Below are 22,968 nucleotides of genomic sequence, written 5' to 3' on the forward strand. Positions count from 1 at the left end.
AGGAGTTTATAGTCTAATGGCACAGAAAGACAAGTAAGAAATTCCAGTACTATGTACTAAAGCCAGAGTGACCATAAGAAGGTACGTAATGAGATAGGCACCGCACAAGTTGGGCCCAGACAGCAAGAAAGCGACATCTATACTGAGAAGTATAGTATGACAGGACAAGCTGGAGTTCAAGTATTCAGGCTTGGGGAACAGCTTATGCAAAGCCCTAGAAATGAGAACCTAGGATTGCAACGACTCTGTGGTTTGTAGAGTTGTGCCAATTAATGCCACGAAATTGCTGAATTATCTCATTGCTCATTCCCAAATTCAGGAAGGGACGTGAGTATGGGCACAACCTAGCACCAAATTCAAACAAACTCTTCACTTGATAATCACAGAGCCCCAGCCTAATTAGACTATCTTAGCCCATCATCAACACTTCACTGCAGGTGTTCATATGCTTCTGTTGCCACTCATCAGTCTATCATCAAGGTCAGCGCTAGACCCCAGAAGAATAAGAGGGCTCCACTCGGCTCCCCAGGGGAGGAATGGGGACAGTGTCTTCCATATCTCTGAATCCCACACCGAATCCAGTTCAGTGCTTTGTGAGCACAAGAGGGACCATTGTTCTCTGTTCTACTAAACAGAACAAAAAGAAAAATTCATCTCATGGCATAATTACTATCTCAATCCACATCCTCCACACTGCCAGTCCCTACTCTCAATCCCTCCACTGCTGCACACCAGGGCACTCCCCCTCCCTCTTTAGAGTCTGTCACTTGCAAATGCCAAAGAGCTCCACAAAGATAAAAGTAGAGCTTTGTGGATAAAAGGAGAAGCTTCGGATTCAGAATAATCTGGGTGGGATCCTTTTATTAGCTTTATGATACAAGCAAGTGACTCCACTGTGGCAGCCTCAGATTTCTCTGCCTCTAAATTGAGAATAATAACAGCTCATTCACTGAGGTCTGTTGAGTGAACACAACCGGGCTGCGTTAAGAATAGTGAATGAGATAGTCTATGTAAGGATATTATCACGTTGCTTGGTATATAAAATGGACTCAATAAATGGTCGCTGTAGTAGAATGTTGCAGATGATGTAACAGAGGTAGAAGCAGATGATGCTGGTTAAGTCACTGGCTGGAGTCATAGCAATTCCCCACCAGCCCAGACCGCTTCCAGCGGCAGGTTTAGAACAGGACGCATGTGAGAAATCCGCTGGGCCTCGAGACTCCTTCCACGCCCAGACCTCTGCAGGGATCTCCAGCCTGCGTCACCAGCCCAGCCCGGCGCCTCCAAAGCGCCCGACCGACACATGGTGGGAACGTGAGGGGGCGGTGCCGGACTCGGCGTCGCTGGGCCAATCGCCCGGCGGGAGGCGCCCAACCAATGGGAGAGGGACTCTAGGGCCTCGGGGGCGGGGCCACAGTAAGGAGCGGCGACGTCATAGGTCACTGGGCGGGCCGGAGGTGGGGCCCGCGGCGCCGACGGAGGCGGAGCGGCGGAGGCCTGAGCAGTCTGAGCAGTGATGGCGGCGGCTGTGGTGACGGCGGCGGCGGCGGCGGCCCCGGCGCCGGCAGCCGGAGCGGATGGCGCCTCCTCAGTGCACTGGTTCCGCAAAGGGCTGCGGCTCCACGACAACCCCGCGCTGCTGGCGGCCGTGCGCGGGGCGCGCTGCGTACGCTGCGTTTACATCCTGGACCCTTGGTTCGCGGCCTCCTCCTCAGTGGGGATCAATCGTTGGAGGTAAGGGGGTCCAGAGCCGGGTCGCGGGGCCCGGGGGGCAGCGGCCTGGCTCCGAGGGCGCCCGCGAACAGCCCGGGTCACCTCCGCCCCGTAGACAGGGAGGCTCTGCCCCTCAGTCCCCACGGCCGGAAGACCCCGGCCTGCGGGAGGTGGGACAGGGAGACGGAACCGGCTTTCCAGAAGGGAGAAGCCAGGGCTGGGGAAGCAATTCGTCATCTCAGTAATGGCCTGGGTGGGCCAGGGCTCGACCTCTGACGGCCGCGTTCGCACTGTGTGTTGGCCCCTTTGGGGCCCCACAGCATTCCTGCGGGACAGAGATCGTGCTCTCCCTCCATTGATCAGGGACTCCTGAGGCCTAGAGACACAAGTTGGCCTGCCCAAAGACTTGGCAGCCAGGGAGTGGCAGAGCAGGGACTCCTGGTCTAGGGCTCTTAGGGGTGTGCTCTGGGAGGGGAAGAAAGCAGATACTGTGATGTGAGGGCAAGGACGGGTTTCTGAGTCCTAGTGCACCAGGTGCTCTGGCCTTCTTCAAGTAAAGAGCCCATTGCTGGGCTCCTGAAGGTCATCTCTAAGCTGGCTTGCTTGAATTCCCTCCACCAAAACCTTCCTGCCTCTGGAGGTGTCTAGAGACTCTGGCTTAGCATTAGATAAGGCAGGTGCAGTCTACCCTTTATGATAAAAACGCCAAGGGCTGGTCCAGGTAGAGGCACTTTGTGTCCTGAGCTAGAGAGCCTGGCAGATTTTAGGCCCTCATTAAATCACTGTTCGATTAATATCTCCATTCCTACAGGGCCTTTGACTTCAGGATTTAACTCGGGCATGCGAGCTGCCACGTTCCAAATGCTCTGGCTTAGCATTAGATAAATGCTAACCCATTTTGGAGAATTCCCTCAGCTGCTAGCTATGAGCTTGCTAGGATAAAAAAAAAAAAAAAGAAAGAAGGAAGGAAGGAAGGAAGGAGAAGCAAACAAAGTGTCACTTGTTTCCTCCTCTTCTCATGAGATTAATTTTAAAGGACAGTTGAGCCTCTATACATTGGATTTTTATCCACTGATGCGCTGAGGTTAGGGAGCAGGATAGCTGTGATATCAAGGAGACCCCTCTTTGATGATTCCCAGGAAGATGCAGTCGACAGAATCATGGGGAACGATTAACAGATAGGTAGCTGATGTCTTTTCTCTGTAACCAGGGTTTAAAACCAAGAGGTTTTGAGACATCGTGTACCCGTCTCTCTTTAAAACACCCCGCAGCTGTCCCTTGGTTTGTTTGCGTTGCTCTGGGGAATGTTTGCCTGTGGCCTTGTTGCACGGGTGGGCAGCGTTATCCCCAAGATACAGTGGCTGTCAGCTCACCATTCTTTTCCTCTCCAAGGCATGTGCCCTGCTAGGAGAGTGAGTGCCCCTAGCAGTGGGTCTATTAAATGCCCCCTCCTGCCCCATTTATGTAGAGAGAACAACTAAAGATAGTCCTGTGGAGAGCCTGCCCACACAGTTTTCAGGGCTGTTCTATTGCTCTGCCTCTGCTCCAGTTTCTATAGATAGGAGGTTGGGTTTGACAAACATCCTCAAATGACCGTCCCTAGTGTGGACGTTAAACAAGGCCTCAGACTTTGCCCCTCTCCTTATGGCAGTGTGCCGATTAGAGCATAGTAAATACAGTCTGACCGCCTGCTTGCTGCGTGGTCATGAAAGAGGTTTTGTTTTGTTTCGTTTCGTTTTGCCGGATATTGGGGGACATCGCATAAGACTGCTGACACGTATGTGGTAGTGGAGATTAAAACTCAACACCAAAACCGCTGCTGCTATTTAAACGCAGGTTTGCTAGGATCTAGGTGTGTATGGATTTTTGTGGGTCACTCTTTTGTGATTGTGCTTTTGAACAAGTGAAGGAGAAGAGGAACGTGCCAGCTCGCATGCCCGAGTTAAATCCTGAAGTCAAAGGCCGTGTAGGCATGTAGATATTAATCGAACAGTGATTTAATGAGGGCCTAAAATCTGCCAGGCGCCGCTCTGGGTGCTGCTGGGACATAGTAATGAACAAGCCATTGTGGTGTCCAGAGCTTCTGGAGCCTACATTTTAGTGAAGGAGGACAAGTAAACAATCGCGATTCAGGAGAACTGAATGCCACGAAATAAATAAAATAGGGGGACGGACCAGAGCAGCATCTGTCTTGCTGAACATGGGAATCACTAAAAGATCTTTAACAGATGCCTGGACTTCCTTCTCCCCCAATTCTGATTTAATGGTTCTGGGTTACGGCCTGGGCATCAGGGTTTTTAAAGCTCTCATGTGCAGTGAAGCCTGAGAACCACAGGCTCAAGCCCGACAGCTTGGGAGATGTGTTGCAGCGCATTGGCAGGGAGGCTAATTAGCTTTGGCATTCAGAAGGAAGAGGTGAAAAAACACAAGACAGATCGAATACGATAACTGCTCCTGGACCTGGAAGCAGTCGCACTGCTGCCACCCCCATCGTACACTTTGCTCCCGTGGTCAGATCCAGGGCAGAGCTGTGGGACTGTTTTACACACTCGGTTGGGGGTTGGGAGAGTGATGGAGCCAGCTGTACCTCTGCATAACTTCAATATGTGTAATCTTCCAGCGGCTGTTTCTGGCTCTGGGAGTCGTCTGGGAGGACTGTGCTGCAGCATAACATCCAGGCTCTGCAGATACTTCAGTTGCTGCCTCAGAGAAGCCTCCCGAGAAAGGGTGGGCCGTGGGCCATCTGCAAGAGGTGGGGGGAATCGAGATCTGAGATTCTGTTCTCTTCCTGCACTTCCTACACTTACTCCCGCATAGCATTTTCGGCAGATGAATCAGATTAAAATAACCATGAATGGCAGTTTCTAAGAGTAAAACAGGACAGAGAAAGGCAACCAAGAAATCTGTATATTTATTAGCATAGCAGAAGGGCTAGCCTACTCCTTGCCTTGGTGGTAGTGGGAAGTTGATGGGCTAATTGTAGCTCAATAAGCCTCAGGACTTTTTTTTCGTCAAGCGCTAGTTGGCTTAATCCTTTGCCATTTTCCCCAGCCCTGCCTTCCCCAAATTTGCTGCATTTGGAAGGAGGTTCTGCAGTGAGGACCACCCAAAAAAAGGGGGGGGGGTGGTAATCAGCTTCTGGATTTAAAAATGGGTATTGCCTTCCTCTTGCTCCTGCAACTTAGATCAGGTGTTGGCAACAATTCACTAAAACCTTTATTTAAATCATTTTCTCCCTAGCTCTGTGCTGCAGGTGCATTCAGGAGCTTCTGGGACAGGGGGAGTTGGTAGAAATATGATATAAGCCTGTATAGTTCAGAATTAATAAGTGAGGTGAACTGGAACCTCCCCAGCATGCCTGATGAGAACAAGTGTGTCTCATCCCAGTGCTGGGAGCTAATCACTGTGAGACTGTCGATTTAGCCGGTTCTTCCCTGGAACTCGGTCAGCAAGCAGGGGATTGAGCATTGTAGTCTACTGGGGGAGAAATGTGAGTTTCTCTGAGCTCTTCACACTGGTATCCAAGCGAGTCACATTACTGTTCTGCTGCTGAGGAAATGTTTCCATTTGCCGGAAAAGGGATAAAAACCTTCATCTTTCTCTCAGATAAAAATATATTTATTCTTTCCTAATTTCAGAGTGATGGTGAGAGATCAATCCCTGCTATGGATTGTGGATTTAGGTTATCCTTTTCCATGGGACTTACACTCTCTGACTTAGGATAAATTAATTTCTATTAATATCCTAGGTAGTCAGTCTGGGCAGGCCTATGATATCATCATGTAGTTAGATAACCTTGGCTTGAAGCAGAGGAATTTGGTCAAGGGCAATCTGGACCCAAAAAAGAGTTCACCGTCATCCTCCCTCCTCCTATTAACAACAAATAAAATATTCCTCAACACAGAATCTTCCATCTCTGGGGAAGGTCTTCTCTAAAAATCCGCCTGTCTTATTCTAAAACGCTAACCCCATGGAGTCCCTGAATTACAGAGTCCTTTCTGTATTTTTGGAAGTCCCTGTTTGGCCTTCTCCAGTTCTGTCTGCCTCTAGCTCCAGAGGACTTACATAATATAATTCAGTTGCACGTGTTGTCTAATCCTAAGGGTGAGCTTTAACTGCTCACATAGGACCGTGTGCTCTAAATTTCGGCCATGTGAGCTCAGCTTAGAGCTGCCAAGGGTGAGCTGCCAGCCCCAAACACTGGTATCTCCAGTGCACAGGCCAGTTTTCTTTAGAGTCCACCCTTATTGGAGTAAAGAGAAACTGGCCATGTGGAGAGGAGGGCTCTAAAGGAGGGCAAAAGGCCCAAAATTCTCTCCAGTGAAAGAATGGACACACCGGCCCCAGTGAACCTTTGCCCAGTAGCAGTGCAGCTCCCTGTTTCTTTGGTGTTACGCAAAGCTGTCACCTGGCAGGTGAGGTGAGCCACCATAGCAGTGGCTTCTCTTTCTCTGGCTGCCTGGAGGCTGGGGCTCCTGGGGGCCTGTTGCCTCTTATGGGGGCCATCCTGTAAACCTCCTTCCTGGAGAAGCCCTGTAGGGCTGGACTCGGGGGAAGTTGGAAGTAACAAAGCATATCTAGAGCACCAAAGGAGAGGCAGAAACCAGGATCTCAGAGAAAGTTTAGTAGAAACAAATTAGAAGCAAAGAAAGGCAACTTGTAAACAGAAGCTAGAAGTGAAGTTCAGCTTTCTAGAACAGTGCTTGTGAAACTTTCGTGTGCAAAGGAATCACCAGGGGCTCTTGCTAAAATGCAGATTCTGATCCTGGAGGTCTGTCTGGGATTCTGCATTTCATCAAGCTTCTGGAAGATTCACAGCCATTGATCCTCAGAGGAGCAAGGATCTGGTAGCAAAGTTGTTGGCTGTGGTTCTCCTTGACGGCTGCGTCTTGAACAGCACAGCCTCAGCACTCACATCGTAAGTCCTGGTCAAGAAGCAATGGAGCCTGGCGGCCTGGTTTGAATTCTGGCCACTCTGTGCCTCGGTTTCCTCATCTATAAAATGGGAATAATGATAGTATCTACCTCATAGGTCAGTTTGAGAATTAAATGAGAATATGTATGTAAAATAAGTAGACTGGTGCTGGGTTCATTGTAAATGCTCATCAAATGTTAGTTGTTGCTGTCATCATTATTATCATTTGGTTGCTGAATTCAGAATTGGGCCTTCTGCTTCCTGCTTCAGCTGTAGACATCTCATGTCAAAGAAGAAAAGGGCTCTCGTGGGGTTATCTTCCTTGAGAGCCGCTGCAAGGAATCTCTCCTTTCAGTAAATGAGGTCTGGAAATAAAGTTCTGTAGAAACAGCTGGAAGCTAGCTTTCGTGTGCATGTCAGCCTTATTTATAGCTTCAGACTGAAAGCCTGTGCAGCCTGGGGGACTGTGAGGGAGGAGGCCACCGAAGTGCATGGCAAGGACATTCCTGGGAGCCGCAGACGAAGGACCTTCTGCCCTGAGGTTGTGGAATTTAGGTCTCCAGTCACCTGCAGCATTCTCGCTGGCAGGGCCCAGGTTTCAGGTGGCACGAGGCTATTTACATCGGTCTCTCCTATCTTCCTCTTGAGAGGAATGGTGCAGCCTGGGAGGAGGCCGACACAAGTGCGTCACTCCCGGCTTAGCTTTCCTTTTTTAAGGGCGTCAGTTTTTCAAAAACAGAAATTCACAGAGGCGGAGCTTTGGGTTTGCATGAAGCAACAGTCTCCATTCCCATCGCCTTGGAGAGTCTCTGCTAGCTGGCATGATGCTTTGGGCTGAGCCCAGGACTCTGCTCATGCTGGAATCTGGGCCTGTGGCATTCGCTGCCATGGGAGTGTCATATCGCAGACGTCAGACTCAGCAGTGGGGACTGGTTCTAGTTGGCAGCCTGGGAACGGTGGCTGCTTCTCTAAGTCTGCAGTCGTCAGGGGATGTGATGTGTGCTGCGGAAGAGGCACAGGGTTTCGTTGCGTTCAAAAAAAAACCTAGTGATTTCCGTCATTGACAGAGATGGGTGGGAGATACCAAAATATAGATAGCAGTGGTATCTGCGAACCAGGCTGACCTGTCAGGGCTTAGTTCCTGAGGAAGATCAGAGTGTCAGTGAGTTGCCTAAAGTCAGGTTTGTGTTTGTCAGAGAGATTCCGAACACATGAGGTCTGGCAGCATCTCAGCCCCTGGAAGAGTGTCGGGCGTGTCACTAAAAGGCTTTAGAAATGGGGCACAGGTTCCTATCCCAGCTTTGTCACTTAACGATTATGATCTTAAGCAAATTAATTATCTTCTCAGTGTCTCATTTTCCTCATCTATAAAATGAAGATATTTCCCTTCAAAATGTATTGAGAGAATTAAAAAGAAAACACGTCAAAAAGCATAACAGATATATAATAACACAATGACATTGTTTGTCTCTGTGGAGGGGAATTAAATCCCTCATGGACAAAGGGGAGACTTTTTACCGTGTAAACTTTTTACAACTTGAATTTTGAATTACATAGTTATCTTTAAAATGTTGATTTCATTTAATTTAAAAATAAAACACATGTCAGGGGTGCCTGGCTGGCATGCGACTCTTGATCTTGGGGTTGTGAGTTCAAGCCCCATGTTGGGCATAGAGATTACTAAATAAATTAAATAAACTTAAAAAAAACACACACATGTCATAAAAAGGTATTGATAGATTTCTCAGAAAGGTGGTTGTGCCTAACCGAACAGTAAATAAATGTTTGTGGTCACATCATAATAATAAATAGAACACCGAAGGCACTCAGCAAATGCTTTTTCCTTCCCCGTGGTGATCCAGCTCTCAAGACTAGGTCTCTTGAGTATCTGGGGTCCCCACCCCCAAAAGCATGTGAGGGTATCCTATAGAGAAGTACCTTCTAAGGCCTTCTCTCTCTTAGGGTGAGAATCTGGCAGCTGGAGGCCTGGAGAATGAACCACCTGCCAAACAAAACCCTGAGAACTGGGGCCCCGCCCAGGCTGTGGGGTTGCGGAGGTAGACAGGTGCAGCCCAGAGCATGAATGCACAAGGCAGGGGTCCGATGGGCCCGGGGAGGTAGGGTTTGCCAGGGCTCTCGCAGTCTTGTTCCTCTCTGGTAAGACCTCAGGCTTCCACACAATATTGCTCTTATTTTTCAGATGGCTTTCTCCCCTGTTCTCCCTTTTGATTTTCACAGCAGCCTTACAATGGGTGAATATTCATACACAGGGCCCGAGGCTGCAAGGGAATAAGTGACTTCCCTCAGATCCACAGAGAAACAGCCCGAGGAGGAGCAGCTCACATCTGTCCCAGCCTTTCTATAAGCCAGGCACTGCACTAAATGTTTTTCACACATTATTTGATTTTCTTTTCTTAGCAATTTTAGGAGCTCGGTACCAACATCAGCTCCATGTTCCAGATTAGAAGAAAAAAAGCTAAACAGGTTAAGTAATGGCTGGAGTAGTGCCCGGGTCTCTCTGGTCCTGGTACTAATGATGCTACTTGTTCAGCATAGTGTAAGCTTCTCCCTGCTTTGTTAGGAAAAAGAATGCTTCTTCATTATGTCACCTCTAAAAGGCCTGTGTGGGTTCTGCAGGTTCCTACTTCAGTCACTGGAAGATTTGGATACAAGTTTGAGGAAACTGAACTCTCGCCTGTTTGTAGTCCGGGGACAGCCCGCTGACGTGTTCCCAAGGCTATTCAAGGTACGTGTGCAGAGTCCTAGAGAAGACGGTGAGATGCTGTTCTCCAGAGTGTCCCCGCAGACTGAATGAGGTGATGTTCTGACTGAGAGAATGGAACCGGTCAGCGTGCTCTGACTGCTGCCTCTAGGGAAGTTGGGAGCAAAGCCAATCAGCTTGCCGACAGAATGGAAACTGTGTTAAAGGAAAAATTCTGTGAAACCACTGTCTTGTTGGAAAGTTCCCAGCTCAATCCAGACAAGGGATGTGGCAAGTTATTCCACCCCGGATGCCACTGGCTTCCTTAGATGTTTTCTTGGCTCAAGCCAGCAAGATTTATTAGGGCTCTTCCTATGCCAGGAGTTTGAAGACAAGTTTTCCTTTTTATTTAGCACAGCGTGTTTCCTGTCTTGCTGTGTTCTTGTTGGGAACAAAATCAGCCCTTTTGAGGGAGCTCCCTGCCTCCCCTGGGGCAAATGATTGATACAAATCTTCACTTGGGTACCATGTAGGCCTCTGTCTGTTCTATCAGGTAGCCAGTCCACTTGTCCCCACCCCCAGCCGCTTTCTTTTTAAAGCACATTTCAAGGTCCAAACAGAGGCACAAGTACTCACGGACAGAGAGCTCTAGGACAGTCTGTCCTCATCCACAGCAGGGCAGGATTGTTTTTATGCCCCTTTCCACCCCAGCTCCCTTCCCTACTCTTCCTGGGGGGTAAGACCAGAGGAGAGGTCTCATGTCAAGATAAGCAGCTTACTAAATACCTTCTCATTCACTTCACCTGCCCGCATCCCACACACGTACACACACAAATCACATAGTGCTGAAAATAGCGTTCATTGAGGGCACACTGTGAGTCAAACAGCATTCTAAGTGTTTTACATGTATTAATTCACATAGCCGCCTAAGAGTATCTGCTGCTGTCCCTGTTCTATAGATGAGGGAACAGTAATTTCATGGTCATGCAGCTAACTGGTGATCTAAGACTTGAGCCCCGCTCTCAGACTCCAGATTTGTGTTCTTAACCCCCACACCGTTAAACACATGTGCCTCGCTTCTTGCTCTGCATTGTGTCCCCTGTCTCCTCTCCTCCTAGCACCTCAGAGGCCAACCCAGCAATAGCCCAGAAATTCAGACAGATCATTCAGTCAGCCATTCCGCATATAATAGTCCTCCTTCCCCTTACTCACTGTTTTAGTTGCTCACTGTCAACTGTAGTCTGGAAGCAGATGATCTGACTGTATGTCAGAAGGTCACTCAGTCGCCTAACACATCATTCACCTCACTCCATCTCATGTAGACATTTTATCTCACATCATCACAAAGAGAAGGGTGGGTACAGTACAATAAGGTATTTTAAGAGACCGACCACGTTTACATGACTTTTATTACAGTATATTTTCTAATTGTTCTTTTATTATTAGTTACTGTTGTGTTAATCTCCTGTGCCTAACTTACAAATTAAACTCTATCATAGGTAAGTACGTGTCGGGAAAAAACAGTACTATATGTAGGGTTCAGTGCTATCTGCAGTTTCAGGCATCCGCTGGTGGTCTTGGAACACATCCCCTTCAGATCAGAAGTGACTACAGTATATTTATTGAGTTTCTAGTATGTCCTAGACCCCCTGCTAGGTACTACGGTAATGCTGAATGAGACAGCATTCTTGCTCTGAGAGTTCACTCGCTAATGTGGGAAATAGACAAGTAATGGGCAGCTTCATTGCCATATGGTAAATGCTGTGATGGAAAAAGCGCCAGGTGCGGGAAAATCCTATTGAAAGAGAAGGTCAAGGAAAGCTTCTTGGAGAAGGTGGCATCTAATAATATTTTATTACTATCCACAGAGTTATGAGTATTTAGCAATGTCATCTATATGAATTGCTAAACACGGTACCTGGCTCATGGTAAAGGCTCAATAAATGTTTAGTCCTGTTATCCTAGATGAGGGATAGTCAGCCCTCTCAGGACCCACACCACAGACAGAGCTGAGTCAGATCCCTTATGGAAAGGGCATTTGCCCTGGGGGTTAGAGTTTTAAGGGACCATGGCCAGAGACTTTGGTTGGAATATGGATTTCTTCTTGACAGTCATGTTCTAGGGCTTTCTGTGAGTTATCTGTACAATCTTTTACTGGGCCAGCTTTCTCCCAGTATTGCAAGGAAATCTAGAAAATTGTACTAGAAAACACTAAAGACTTAGAAAAGAATTCCTTTATTTTTTAGCATGTGGCCCCTCTGGTCTGATTTCTCTGACCTCTGGACTAAGAATTGCGCCTCCTTCCCGACTTGCTGAGAGAGCTGGGTAGAGCCTGTGAGCTCTGTTTGCTACTGGCCTCAGGAGTGTTGCCGTGGAAACCATTAGGACACTTCACATAGCACAAGTCTGCCAAGAAAACCAAGCCAGAAGTTTGCAGGGCCCTGAGGAGCTCCGGGAAAGGCATGCTGGGCGCTGTCTCCACCAGTAGGCCTCCCCTGGGAGCGTTGTATTTATAGCCACTTGCTGCAATCTCCTACCCCCAGGACCCCAGCAAGCATACAGGACTACCCACCTCTCTCTTGATTCCACCAGTCTCGGGCTCCACTGTCGCCATGCTGTTGGCCTCACCTCAAAGACCTGCTCTCCTCAAACCTGTGAACCTCAGATTGTTGGCTTTCCAGTTCAAATCTTTGTCCCTAGTTTGTTCTGCAGCCCACTCTGACAGGTCTCCAGATTTGTTTCCTGCAAGGAAGGAGCAGAGTTCTCTGCTTCATTTTCCTCCCCAAACAGTGTTTAGCATAACAGATTCTCTCCCCACAGGAATGGGGGGTGACCCGCTTGACCTTTGAATACGACTCTGAACCTTTTGGGAAAGAACGTGACGCAGCCATCATGAAGATGGCCAAGGAGGCCGGTGTGGAGGTGGTGACTGAGAACTCTCACACTCTCTATGACCTGGACAGGTGAGAAATGGGTCCCTGGGCTCAGCTTGCCAATTATGGGAGTTGGTGGTTCTGGCCCCTGCTGAGCAGAACTCTGGGAGGTTTACCGATAGAGCCACCTGGCACATGAGGTATGGCATTTTCTAGAATCTGGAAGAGAATGGTCCCGAGTTGGGGCCTGTGGAACAGATCACAAAGAGCTGTACCCGATTTGGGTGCAAAGAGGCTCACTAAGGCCGAGGGATGGAAGCAGTGAGGATCCCCATGCAAGGTCTTCACAGATCTGCCCCTAATCTGTTGTCCCGTCCACTCGCACTCCCACTTGTGTCCTGCTCCTGAAAGGCTGCCCTCTGACCTCAATGGACCCTACCTGGTAACCTTCCTGACAGAGCTCTATTCTCATATACCCAATTTCTGTATCTAATGTGAGTTCCCCGGGCTCCCCTGGCTATCTGGGTTTCCAGGCCATGTATTTAGATGTTGTGCAGGAGGCTCTAGAGATCCCTACGGGGGGCTAACTACAGAGCAGCCTCCTTCCCTAGGGACAGGCCTGTGTGCTTTCAGAGTGTCTAGGAGGAAACCCTCCCCTCCCCTCCCCTTCCCTGGCAGAGCTGTCACCCTCCTGCTGCTGCCGCTGCTTTTGCTGCCAAGCCAGCAGCCATCCCTGCTCCCTGCCCCCCCCCCCCCCCCCCAAGCTAGTGGTGGCTGCCAGGAGGCCAGGTCACACATCTCTGCACGTGAGCTAGCTCTCAGGAGGAGCGGCTGGGTGTGGAGCTCCTCCTCCTGCCACGTGCCAGCCGAAGGGGAGGTGACTGCAGGGGCAGCAGCCAACCTCACATCCCCAGCGAACCTACCCAGCCAGCCAGTTCTTGCGTAAGCTGCTTCTTGGCCAACAGGAAGAGCCCTGGGAGTCTGGCTCCAGGCCACCCCAATGCATTCTGTATAAACGGCCTCAGTTTTCCTCAGTCCTATATCTTCTTTTCTTAACCTGAGTTTGTCTCTGTTTCCCTTGCTCGTGAAAACAACAACCGCAACAAAAACCTTTGAGAACTGCCAAACGCCCTTTAAATAGTTACTGCTATTGACCACAGCCCCGATCTCTGATTTAGGAAAGATAGTCTGTTCTCCATGTCTCTGTTCTAACAAATTGGGACCAAGAAGGGAATGATTTTTCAACAGAAGAACATGCTTGCAGTTCTTGTCAAAGGACTTCCTGAAGGCTTATGCCGGGAAAGACAGGAAGGGCCGTGGGGATTCCCATGGCGTGGACACACAGGCTGAGTACCATGAAGGCTAGTGGGGACTTTTCTGTGATTAGAGAGATCCGGTCAGTCTCTGTCTTTAGGAGGCTCCACGTCGACACCAGGGAACCTGGAATTGAGTCCCAGCTTTGGCCCCGCCTTGCTCCATTACCTGAGGCACCTGCTCCAGCTCTCTGGGCTTCATTTTCCCTCTCGGTAAAATGGAGATGTAGCCTCCCTTGCCCCTTCCTTTCCACTTAGGGGTGGGACCTGTGAGTGGATGAGGAAAGCCACCCTCCAAGCCTTCCAAGTCTGGGCCGTTTTCTGGGAGGGCAGGGACCTGAAGTGAAAGGCCTCGTGTGTGACATCAGGTGTGCCTTGGGATTCCCAGGATTATCGACCTGAACGGGCAGAAGCCACCCCTTACCTACAAGCGCTTTCAGGCCATCATCAGCCGCATGGAGCTGCCCAGGAAGCCCGTGGGCTCCGTGACGAGCCAGCAGATGGAGAGCTGCAGGGCCGAGATCCAGGAGAACCATGATGAAGCCTATGGCGTGCCCTCCCTGGAGGAGCTGGGTGCGTACTTCCTGACCCAAACCTCCTCTTTTTTGTGAGATAACTTACTGGGTTTTTTCTCCTCTGTCAAAGTGATGCGTGTTATTACAGATGTTATAGAAGGAACAGTGAAACAAAAATAGAAATAACAATCACTGTTACCCCCCTGCCCAGAGATGACCACTACTGATTTTGGAGCATGTCCTTCCAGTCTTTTTTTCTGTTCTTACTCATATACATCATCCTATGTTATGCTCCTGTTTTTGTACTTTTCTCTCTCAGAACACACAGGCACAGTCTAGTGCTGGCATCAGTGGGCTCCCCGACACCAAGATAACTAGTATCGTTTCCATTGAAAGGGGGTCTGTCAGCCCCTCAGGTCACTGACTGTACCCTTTCTCCCCTTCCTCCCCCATCCCGCGTTTTTTGATCCGAACAAAATTAGCCTTTCTCACCTGAAAACCACAGTCATTTCCAGCCAACCTGATAGGGCAAGCTGTACAGGATTGTTCTCATCTGTCTTGAATGAGGAGTGGCCGGGATAGGGAAGGCAAGGGAAAGGAGATAAAAACGTGACAGTGGAAAGAGAACCAGGATGACCTGGCACATGTTGAAATGTTAGGATGATCTCAGCGCCAGCAGCACCTAGAACACATAGTTCAGTTCCCACAAGGTTCAAAGAACACAATGTGTCGAGACTTGTTGAGCTGTCACTGGAACGGCCTGACCTCTGGTTCCGTGACCTGCTCCTCCTCTTGTAGGGTTCCCTACTGAAGGACTTGGCCCGGCTGTTTGGCAAGGAGGAGAGACAGAAGCTCTGGCCCGCCTGGATAAGCATTTGGAACGGAAGGTATGGCCCCCGTTTCTGTGACACACAACTTCAGATGCCAGGATCCAGGCAGCAGAGGATATGAGAGTCAGCTTCATGTCCCTTAGTGCCTCTTCCCTCAGAGTGGTTGAAAATGAAAAATATTCCGAGGCACCTGGCTGGCTCAGTCAGTGGACCATGTGACTTGTGATCTCGGGGTTGTGAGTTTGAGCCCCCCGTGGGGTCTAGAGATTACTTAAAAGTATATATCTTTAGGGGCATGTGGGTGGCTCAGTCGGTTAAGCCTCAGACTCTTGATTTCGGCTCAGGTCATGATCTCACGGTCTGAAGATCCATGCTCAGTGGGGAGCCTGCTTCAGATTGTCTCCCTCTGCCCCTCCCCAGCTTGTGCGCATGGGCGCTCCCTCCCTCTCCCTCCCTCCCTCTCCCTCTCCCTCCCTCTCTCTCTCTCTCTCTCTCTCTCTCTCTCTCTCTCTCTCATTCTCTCTCTCTCTCTGAATAAATAAATTTTTTAAAAATTTAAAAACTAAAAATCTTTAGGGCTCCTGGGTGGCTCAGTCGGTTAAGCGTCCAACTTCGGCCCAGGTCGTGACCCTGCACTTCATGGGTTTGAGCCCTGTGTCAGGCTCTGCGCTGACAGCTTGGAGCCTGGAGCCTGCTTCAGATTCTGTGTCTCCCTTTCTTCCTGCTTCTCCCCTGCTTGCACTCTGTCTCTCCTTCTCCCAAAAATAAATAAACAGTAAAAAAAATTTTTTTTAATAAAAACCTTTAAAAATTTTGAAAAGAAAAAGAAAAATCTTCCTGATGGCAGTAACAACAATAATAACGACTACCATTTAATGAGTGTTTACCACATGCTGGTCACTGGGCTGAGTATTTCTGAGTTAAGTATCTGCTTGCATTATTTCCTATTTTCTTTTCAACATCCCTGCAAGGTAGGTGTTAAGCTCTCCATTTTACAGATTAGGAGATTAAGGTTTAGAGGGGATAAGTAACTTGCCTGAGGTCACACAGTTAACAAGTAGTGGAGTGAGATCTTGTTCTACGTGATTCCAAAACTTATACTAGGTTGCTTTTCTTTCATCTTTGTACAGGCTCCCCTTACTGAGAGGGTGTCTGGTCAGTGAAGTCCAGAAGATTAATTACTTTGTGTTTCTGTGTCCCATCTTCACCTTTTGCTGGGCCCCCTCAGCATTGATTTCTGTATTTTTGGACACAGAGAACAAATGGTCCACCTCCCAATAAAGTGGGAATTGGCAAGGGGAAGGAAAGAGGTGGAGGCCTCAAAGGCACTCCTTAATAATGTCACACGGCTTCCATGACCCTAGGACTAGAGGAGCAGAGACGGTTCTCATGATTGAGTCAGCTCCTGGTTTCCTGCCCACCACGGCTGTTTTATAGACCTATAGACTGGTTCTCAACTTTTTGTATTCTCAGATGGGTGGGCATTTGGCCCAGCAGCCAGGTGATAACAATGGAACAAGGAGACTAAGGCAGACCTACAAGGGAAGAATGCTTCCCAGCCCTGGAGGTGCCTCACCAGCAGTGAAAATGTGCCACAGGACCCACCTCCCTTGGGATGGCCCTATCTTTGTGTTACCGTCAGCCACCCCAGCCAGCCCCACCAACTTAAAAGGATAAGACTGATGTCCAAGGGCTATGGGGAGGACCAGCTGTCCCTGTCCACATAAAGAGCTTTACCCAAAGGTCCTTGGGTACACAAGAACACAGGCTGGGCTCAGGGGGCAGAGTGGTAGAGATCACAAATGGGATGGCAGGACTAGAATAAGACTGACAAGCATAAAGAGCTAACTTAATGATCTCATGGATTATCATCACCTTAAAAGCATTTTGTGGAGGGCTGTCCCCTTAGATCATGAAGTCAGGGTCCTTTTCCACATGCCCCTGGAGGGTGTGGTCTGTCATGGGGCCTTGTGTCAGGACCCTTCAGACTCAGTGGTGGTCAGAGGGAACACTGTGTCCTACATTCTAGGAGAAGAGAAGGTGCCTGTAAGCAGAGTGTGACCTTGTCTCAGGAGGTTTATTTCAGTCTTCAGTTCTCCAAATCTGAGGTGAACATCTACTTGTGTCAGGATGGCCTAGCTACTAAAAAGACTGCCCAATGAGGCAAGCAGAGAGTCCGCTTCCAGAACTAGTCTATTGTAGATGATAGACATGAAACAAGGAATTACAGGGTACTCTGAGGGTTAGGAAAAGAGCAGTTCAGAGTATTAGGGGAGCAAAGAGGAAGGGAGTTTTATTAATCAGTTTGTATTTGCAAGTTGGCTTTTGAAAAAGGGAGTTTTTGAACTCCGTTAACTAGGAGTCCAAGGTGTAGCCTTTAGGTGGATCCAGGTGTCCAAGTAATGCTACCAGGAATACATTCTCCATCTCTGAGCTCTGAGGTAGGCTTTCCTTGAGCAGTGGCAAAGTGGTCACCAGAAGCTTATTTTCGGTCTGCTAAGCACACCAGAAGAAGTAGTGTGCCTCTTTTCTAAAAGCTCTGAGAAAAGTCCCGAGGAGTGTTTTCATTTCACTCTGGATTGGGCCGTGTGACAGTCCCTGACTCAATCACCACGGCCAAGGAAGGGGTGTCTCCCTGTCAAACTACTCCCAGAGTCAGAAGGTGAGCTCAGCTCCACTTTACCCAGTTGGACTGAGATTAGGGCAGGTTGGATCACTGCAAGGAAACTAGGTGCTGTCACCAAAAAGGGGAGACAGTGTGTGATCTTTATCCCTGGTTCCCCAAAATAGTAGATGAGGGCAAGCATCTCTTTATAAAAGTATCCCTATTTTTATTTTATTTTATTATTTTATTTAATGTTTATTTTTGAGAGAGAGAAATAGAGTGCGAGTGGGGGAGGGGCAGAGAGAGAGGGAGACAGAATCTGAAGTAGCTCCAGGCTCTGAGCCATCAGCACAGAGCCTGACGCAGGGCTTGAACTCATGAACCGTGAGATCACGACCTGAGCCGAAATCAGACGTTTAACCGACTGAGCCACCCAGGTGCCCCTCAGTATCCCTATTTTTAAATGAGAAAGGAATGATGGAACATTTTGCAACCTTCAATGATGACTCATTGTGCATCAATGACTACTAACCCCATAAAGAGAGACAGTCAGGCATTGTGTCCCCCCGCAGTCTTGCCAAAGAAGTCAAACCTGAGTCCAACCCAGTGTCTGGTACCGGCCACCAGTTTGCAGCAATATACTGTGCGTGTGCAATCAGCAAAATGTAGACTGGGAGAATCAGTACAAGTCAAATGGCCTGGGTTCTTCGCAGAGAACCTTAAAGGGAAAGAAGGAAATGACAGGAAGTATGTAGACTAAAAAAAACTTAAATAACAGTGACTCTGCCCCCAGTGTGGAGAGGGGATTAGAGGGCGACCAGAATAGATGCAGGGAGATCAATTGGGAGCCTGTCACAGTCGTCGAGTCTACATCTTAGCCTGATCCAGGTTGGTGGCAAGAGTGATGGGAAGAAAAGGACAGATTTGAGGAATCTTTGAACAGTAGAATTGACAGGACTTGGCCACAAAGAAGTCACAGGTGATGGCCAGGCCTTGGCGTGGACACCCAGGTGGATGACGGTGCATCTTCTGAGATAAGGATGCCCGTGGAAGGGTGGTTTGAAGAAAAGAGTTGTTACACTTCCAGGGGCCTGGAGGGCAGTCAAGTAGAAATCCTGGCAGGGAGGTGGATGGAGTGATCTGGGAATCCAGCTAAGCAGCAGCTAAGCATCCTGGGCTGGAGCCACGGACATGCCGATCCTCCGTAAAGAAGTGGTGTTGGGAGCCACGGGACTGGACGCTCTCCCCCAGGAACACAGTTGAGTAGGGGACCCAGCACAGAGCCCTGAGATGCCAGCACTGAAGGGGTTGGGAGGGGAGGCAGCCAGGAGTGTGTGGAGTCCAAAGGCCAACAGAACGGAGGGTTATGGAGACGGGAGCAGGGTGAGATGTGCCGAGAGGTCCAAAACTATGACAGGAAGTGCCTGCAGGACTCAGTGGCCTGGAAACCACAGAGACTTTGGTGGCAGGCAGCTTGGTGGGAGTGGGTGAGGGCAGAAGCCAGACCTGAGTGGGCTGAAAAGTGAAGGTGGGTGTGGGGAAATGGGCTGTGAAGAGAGGAAAGAGGACCAAGAGTAGAGGTCTGCAGGGTTGCTAGAAGTTACTAGGAGTCCTTCATTTTTTTTTTCTTTGGTTTGCGAAAAAGTGAGATGACTTCCCCAATATTCTTGGAGTAGAAACTGGAGAGAAAGATACGGAACATGCAAGAGAGGGAAGAGGGGCGGGCTCCAGAGCCAGGCAGAGGCCTTGGCCTTGGGCAGGGTCACAAGAGGGGGTAGGCGTAGATGCAGGCGAGTTTGTAGATTCGGTGGCTAAAGGTTGAGGAGCTTTTCTCCTGAGGGCTTCCGTTTCCTTATTGTTGGGAAGGAAAGTCGTCTGCTGGAGGGTGGCGGGGAAGTGTGGCGTAGGGGGTCTGAAGAGGGTGTGAAGTTTGTGAAAGAGTCATCAAGAAGAGAAAGAGGTTCTAGGAGTGGAGCAAGAGAAAATAGTTACTAGATGTCGGTGGAGTCTGGAGTCAGAAGCTAAGTGCCCCCCAGCCCTGTCTCTTACCGCCTCTGTAACCCCAGAAGAGGCACATCACCCTTTGGGCTTCGTTGTTCGTTTCCAAAAGGAGGCGCTGAGAAATGCCGCCTCAGAGGATGGTTCAGATCAGATGGGAGGACGTGTATGACAGCGGGCTCTGAAGTCACGCTCCGTGCCGGCGCCTCGGGGTTTTTTTCTCTAGCATCCCGGCCTTTCCTTTCTTCGCCTTCTCTTCCCACTGCAGGCTTGGGTTGCCAACTATGAGAGACCCCGAATGAACGCCAACTCCCTGCTGGCCAGCCCCACGGGCCTCAGCCCCTACCTGCGCTTTGGCTGCCTCTCGTGCCGCCTCTTCTACTACCGCCTGTGGGACCTGTACAAAAAGGTGAGGGGCGGGGAGGGCAGTGCACCCTGCGCCCGGTCACGGCCAAGCAGAACAGGGCTTCCGGGCCAGTCACGCACCTGAAAAGGGGCCCTTCCCTCTGACCCTGGGGATGAAGACTGGGCTGTGGATGCTGGAGGTGCTTCAGGTTGTGTACGGTCCAGAGGAGGTCGGGAAGAGTCCACATGCCGGAGGTGGCGGAGCCCAGCGCCACCCAGACCGCCGATCTAAATAAAATCTGTGTTACCAGGTAGAACAGGTCAGGCAGAAAAGCTGACCTCAGGGTGTGGCCCTTGAGGTGGCAGATCTGCTGCCGGCAGGTGGACAGGGGCAGGTGCTCCGGCTGGGAGCCCGGGGGGGCAGGGCCGGAGCCAGTCCTGAGCCGAAGAGCACGGGAGCGCTCTGTGGGGCTGTGTCCGGTGGGTGGGCTGGGGGGTCCACGAGCAGCCGTTGCCTACCAGTAATGAGGAAATGAGCTGGAGGGCTGAGTGCAGGGCTGTGCCATGTGGACGGTAGGCACGTGACCCTGTGGTCATGCCCCCACCGCCCAGAAGGAAAGAGGGCAATACATCTGACTGTCCACCCAACTATCCGCGTTCATCAGATCATCCTTCTGTCTGTCCTTTCACACTGCTTCCGTGTCCTTGCCAGTGGCGGGATTTTGTGGCATGGGGTGGCTTTGTCAGTTTGGAATCTTGTGATTTCAGGAAGGTCACTATTTGCTGGGAGGTCTGATCTTTTCATTCCCTCACATCCCCAGATCCAGGCCAGTGTGTGTAACTTGTTTAACCAACATCTAGATGGAGCATTTTTTATGTGTGCTGATAGGAAAACTCCCTTTGACTCTAGAAAGTGGAACCAAACAGGGACCCCTGAGGATGAGGATCATGGCCCAGGCCTGGGGAATTTGGTTCCCGGTGCAGAGCCCTGTGGCAATACCCCTCCCCACTGCCTGACTCTGCAGCCATCGTCACCGCGCAGAGCAGCGGCACAGCCAGGGCCTGGGCTTTCAGCCTGTGGGCACGCTGGACCACTGCTAAGGCACAGTCCCGCCACACGTCTACGGGGTTTGGAGCCACCATGTTCGTGGCAGCTCCAGATTCCCTTGTGGGGGAGGCCTGAGCGACATGGTGCTGAGAGCCGGGTGGGTATTTGCATCCACATGCTACCCCCAACCCCAGGTGAAGCGGAACAGCACGCCCCCCCTCTCCCTGTTTGGGCAACTCCTGTGGCGAGAGTTCTTCTACACGGCAGCCACCAACAACCCCAGGTTTGACCGCATGGAGGGGAACCCCATCTGCATCCAGATCCCCTGGGACCGCAACCCTGAGGCCCTGGCCAAGTGGGCCGAGGGCAAGACAGGCTTCCCTTGGATTGACGCCATCATGACCCAGCTGAGGCAGGAGGGCTGGATCCACCATCTGGCCCGGCACGCTGTGGCCTGCTTCCTCACCCGCGGAGACCTCTGGGTCAGCTGGGAGAGCGGGGTCCGGGTGAGTGCTCTCTCGGGGGAAGCTGGCCTGTTCCTTCTTGTCAGGCCCAGCAGGGGCAGCCCTCTTCTGGGCTGGGGCATGGGGTAGGATCCCCGGATCCTGGGCATCCCCTCCAAATCCTCTCTGGTTTGCCCTCCGCAGAAGGGCTTTGGCTCTCCTCCATGGGGAGATGTGTGGTAACTTGGGGAGAATCATGGCAGGAGGTCCTCAAGGTGGCTGATTGTCCCACACTGTCCCCATCTAGGTATTTGATGAGCTGCTCCTGGATGCAGATTTCAGTGTGAACGCGGGCAGCTGGATGTGGCTGTCCTGCAGCGCTTTCTTCCAACAGTTCTTTCACTGCTACTGCCCTGTAGGCTTTGGCCGCCGCACGGACCCCAGTGGAGACTACATCAGGTGAGGATGCGGTCCAGGCTCTCTGCTCTGGCTGCTGTGGCCCGCTCCTAGGATGAGACACCCTTGACCCTTTGAAGGAGAGTGCCAGTGTGCTGACCTGTTGTCCGATGTATGTGTTTCAGGCGATACCTGCCCATATTGAAAGGATTCCCCTCTCGATACATCTATGAGCCCTGGAATGCCCCAGAGTCCATTCAGAAGGCAGCCAAATGCATCATTGGTGTGGACTATCCCCGGCCCATTGTCAACCATGCTGAGACCAGCCGGCTCAACATTGAGCGAATGAAGCAGATTTATCAGCAGCTCTCCCGCTACCGGGGACTCTGTAAGGAGCCGCTACTCCCACCACCATCCCCTAGCTCACTAGGGGCAGGACAGCACCTACCTGCGGGCTCAGAGGGGATTTCCAGATACTTGCAAAGGGAGACTGAGTGCTCTCTTTTGAGCTGTTAAGTTGACTTGACTTCCCAGGGCACAGGGCACTGTAGGCCAAGCTGGACGGGGCCTCTCTTCGTCGTGGCCACAGCGGGAAGCGATGGAGCCCCAGTGTCATGGCCCAGCACCCCCTTTCCCACCACCGCATCTTGTTTTCAACCGCCTGGTGGCCCTCTAGAGTCCTGCGAGATTACATTCTGATCGTATCCCCGCCTCTCTCCCAGGTCTGCTGGCTTCTGTCCCTTCCTGTGTGGAAGACCTCAGCAACCCGGTGGCAGAGCCCAGCTCGAGCCAGACTGGGAATGTGAGCAGTGCAGGTGAGTAGCAGCTGGCCTCCTGGGGCCCGTGTCCACCCGGAAGACACTGCAGAACTACCACCAGTTCAGTCATTGAGGACTGAGGACAGAGGCCGGAATGAATCTGTGCCCTTATAGAGAGCTTATATTCCTCTTGGCAGAGACAAATAGTAAAGGAACTGTGTAAGAGCATTTTTGATAACAAGTGCTTTGGGGGAAAATAAAATTGAATGACCTGGTAAGAGAGGGGCTGGGGAAGGGGGATTCCTTCAGGCTCTTTAGACAGAATTAGTCAGGAAACCCCTTTCTGAGCAGGACCCTGGTAACAAGCAGAACCAGGCTTTCCAAGAACTGGGGGAAGAACATTCCAGGCAAAGGGAATAGCAGGGAAAGACCCAGAGACGAACGAGCTTAGCCCATTCGAGGCACAGAGGAAGGGAAGCCCGTGCTGCTTGGCATACCCCGAGGGAGGAGCTAGA

General features: G+C 50.6%; 1 protein-coding gene across 4 annotated transcripts in view; it reads left to right on the top strand.

The window, feature by feature from the left end:
• The first annotated feature begins 1,144 nt into the window (after positions 1-1,144).
• Positions 1,145-22,968, top strand: part of CRY2 (cryptochrome circadian regulator 2) — a 34,416-nt gene continuing 12,592 nt past the window's right edge. For 2 of the 4 annotated variants that reach the window (XM_042957405.1, XM_042957406.1), the window contains exons 1-11: positions 1,145-1,734; positions 4,334-4,465; positions 9,266-9,374; positions 12,150-12,292; positions 13,904-14,088; positions 14,829-14,917; positions 19,732-19,872; positions 21,051-21,362; positions 21,607-21,758; positions 21,881-22,083; positions 22,418-22,510. In XM_042957405.1, coding sequence (XP_042813339.1) covers positions 1,517-1,734; positions 4,334-4,465; positions 9,266-9,374; positions 12,150-12,292; positions 13,904-14,088; positions 14,829-14,917; positions 19,732-19,872; positions 21,051-21,362; positions 21,607-21,758; positions 21,881-22,083; positions 22,418-22,510 — 1,777 coding nt within the window. In that variant the 5' untranslated portion in view covers positions 1,145-1,516. The remainder of the gene's footprint in view (positions 1,735-4,333; positions 4,466-9,265; positions 9,375-12,149; positions 12,293-13,903; positions 14,089-14,828; positions 14,918-19,731; positions 19,873-21,050; positions 21,363-21,606; positions 21,759-21,880; positions 22,084-22,417; positions 22,511-22,968) is intronic. The other 2 variants (XM_042957404.1, XM_007082184.2) reach the window with 2 other exon arrangements.

The sequence above is a fragment of the Panthera tigris genome, chromosome D1 (genome assembly GCF_018350195.1).
Source record: "Panthera tigris isolate Pti1 chromosome D1, P.tigris_Pti1_mat1.1, whole genome shotgun sequence".
NCBI lineage: Eukaryota > Metazoa > Chordata > Mammalia > Carnivora > Felidae > Panthera > Panthera tigris.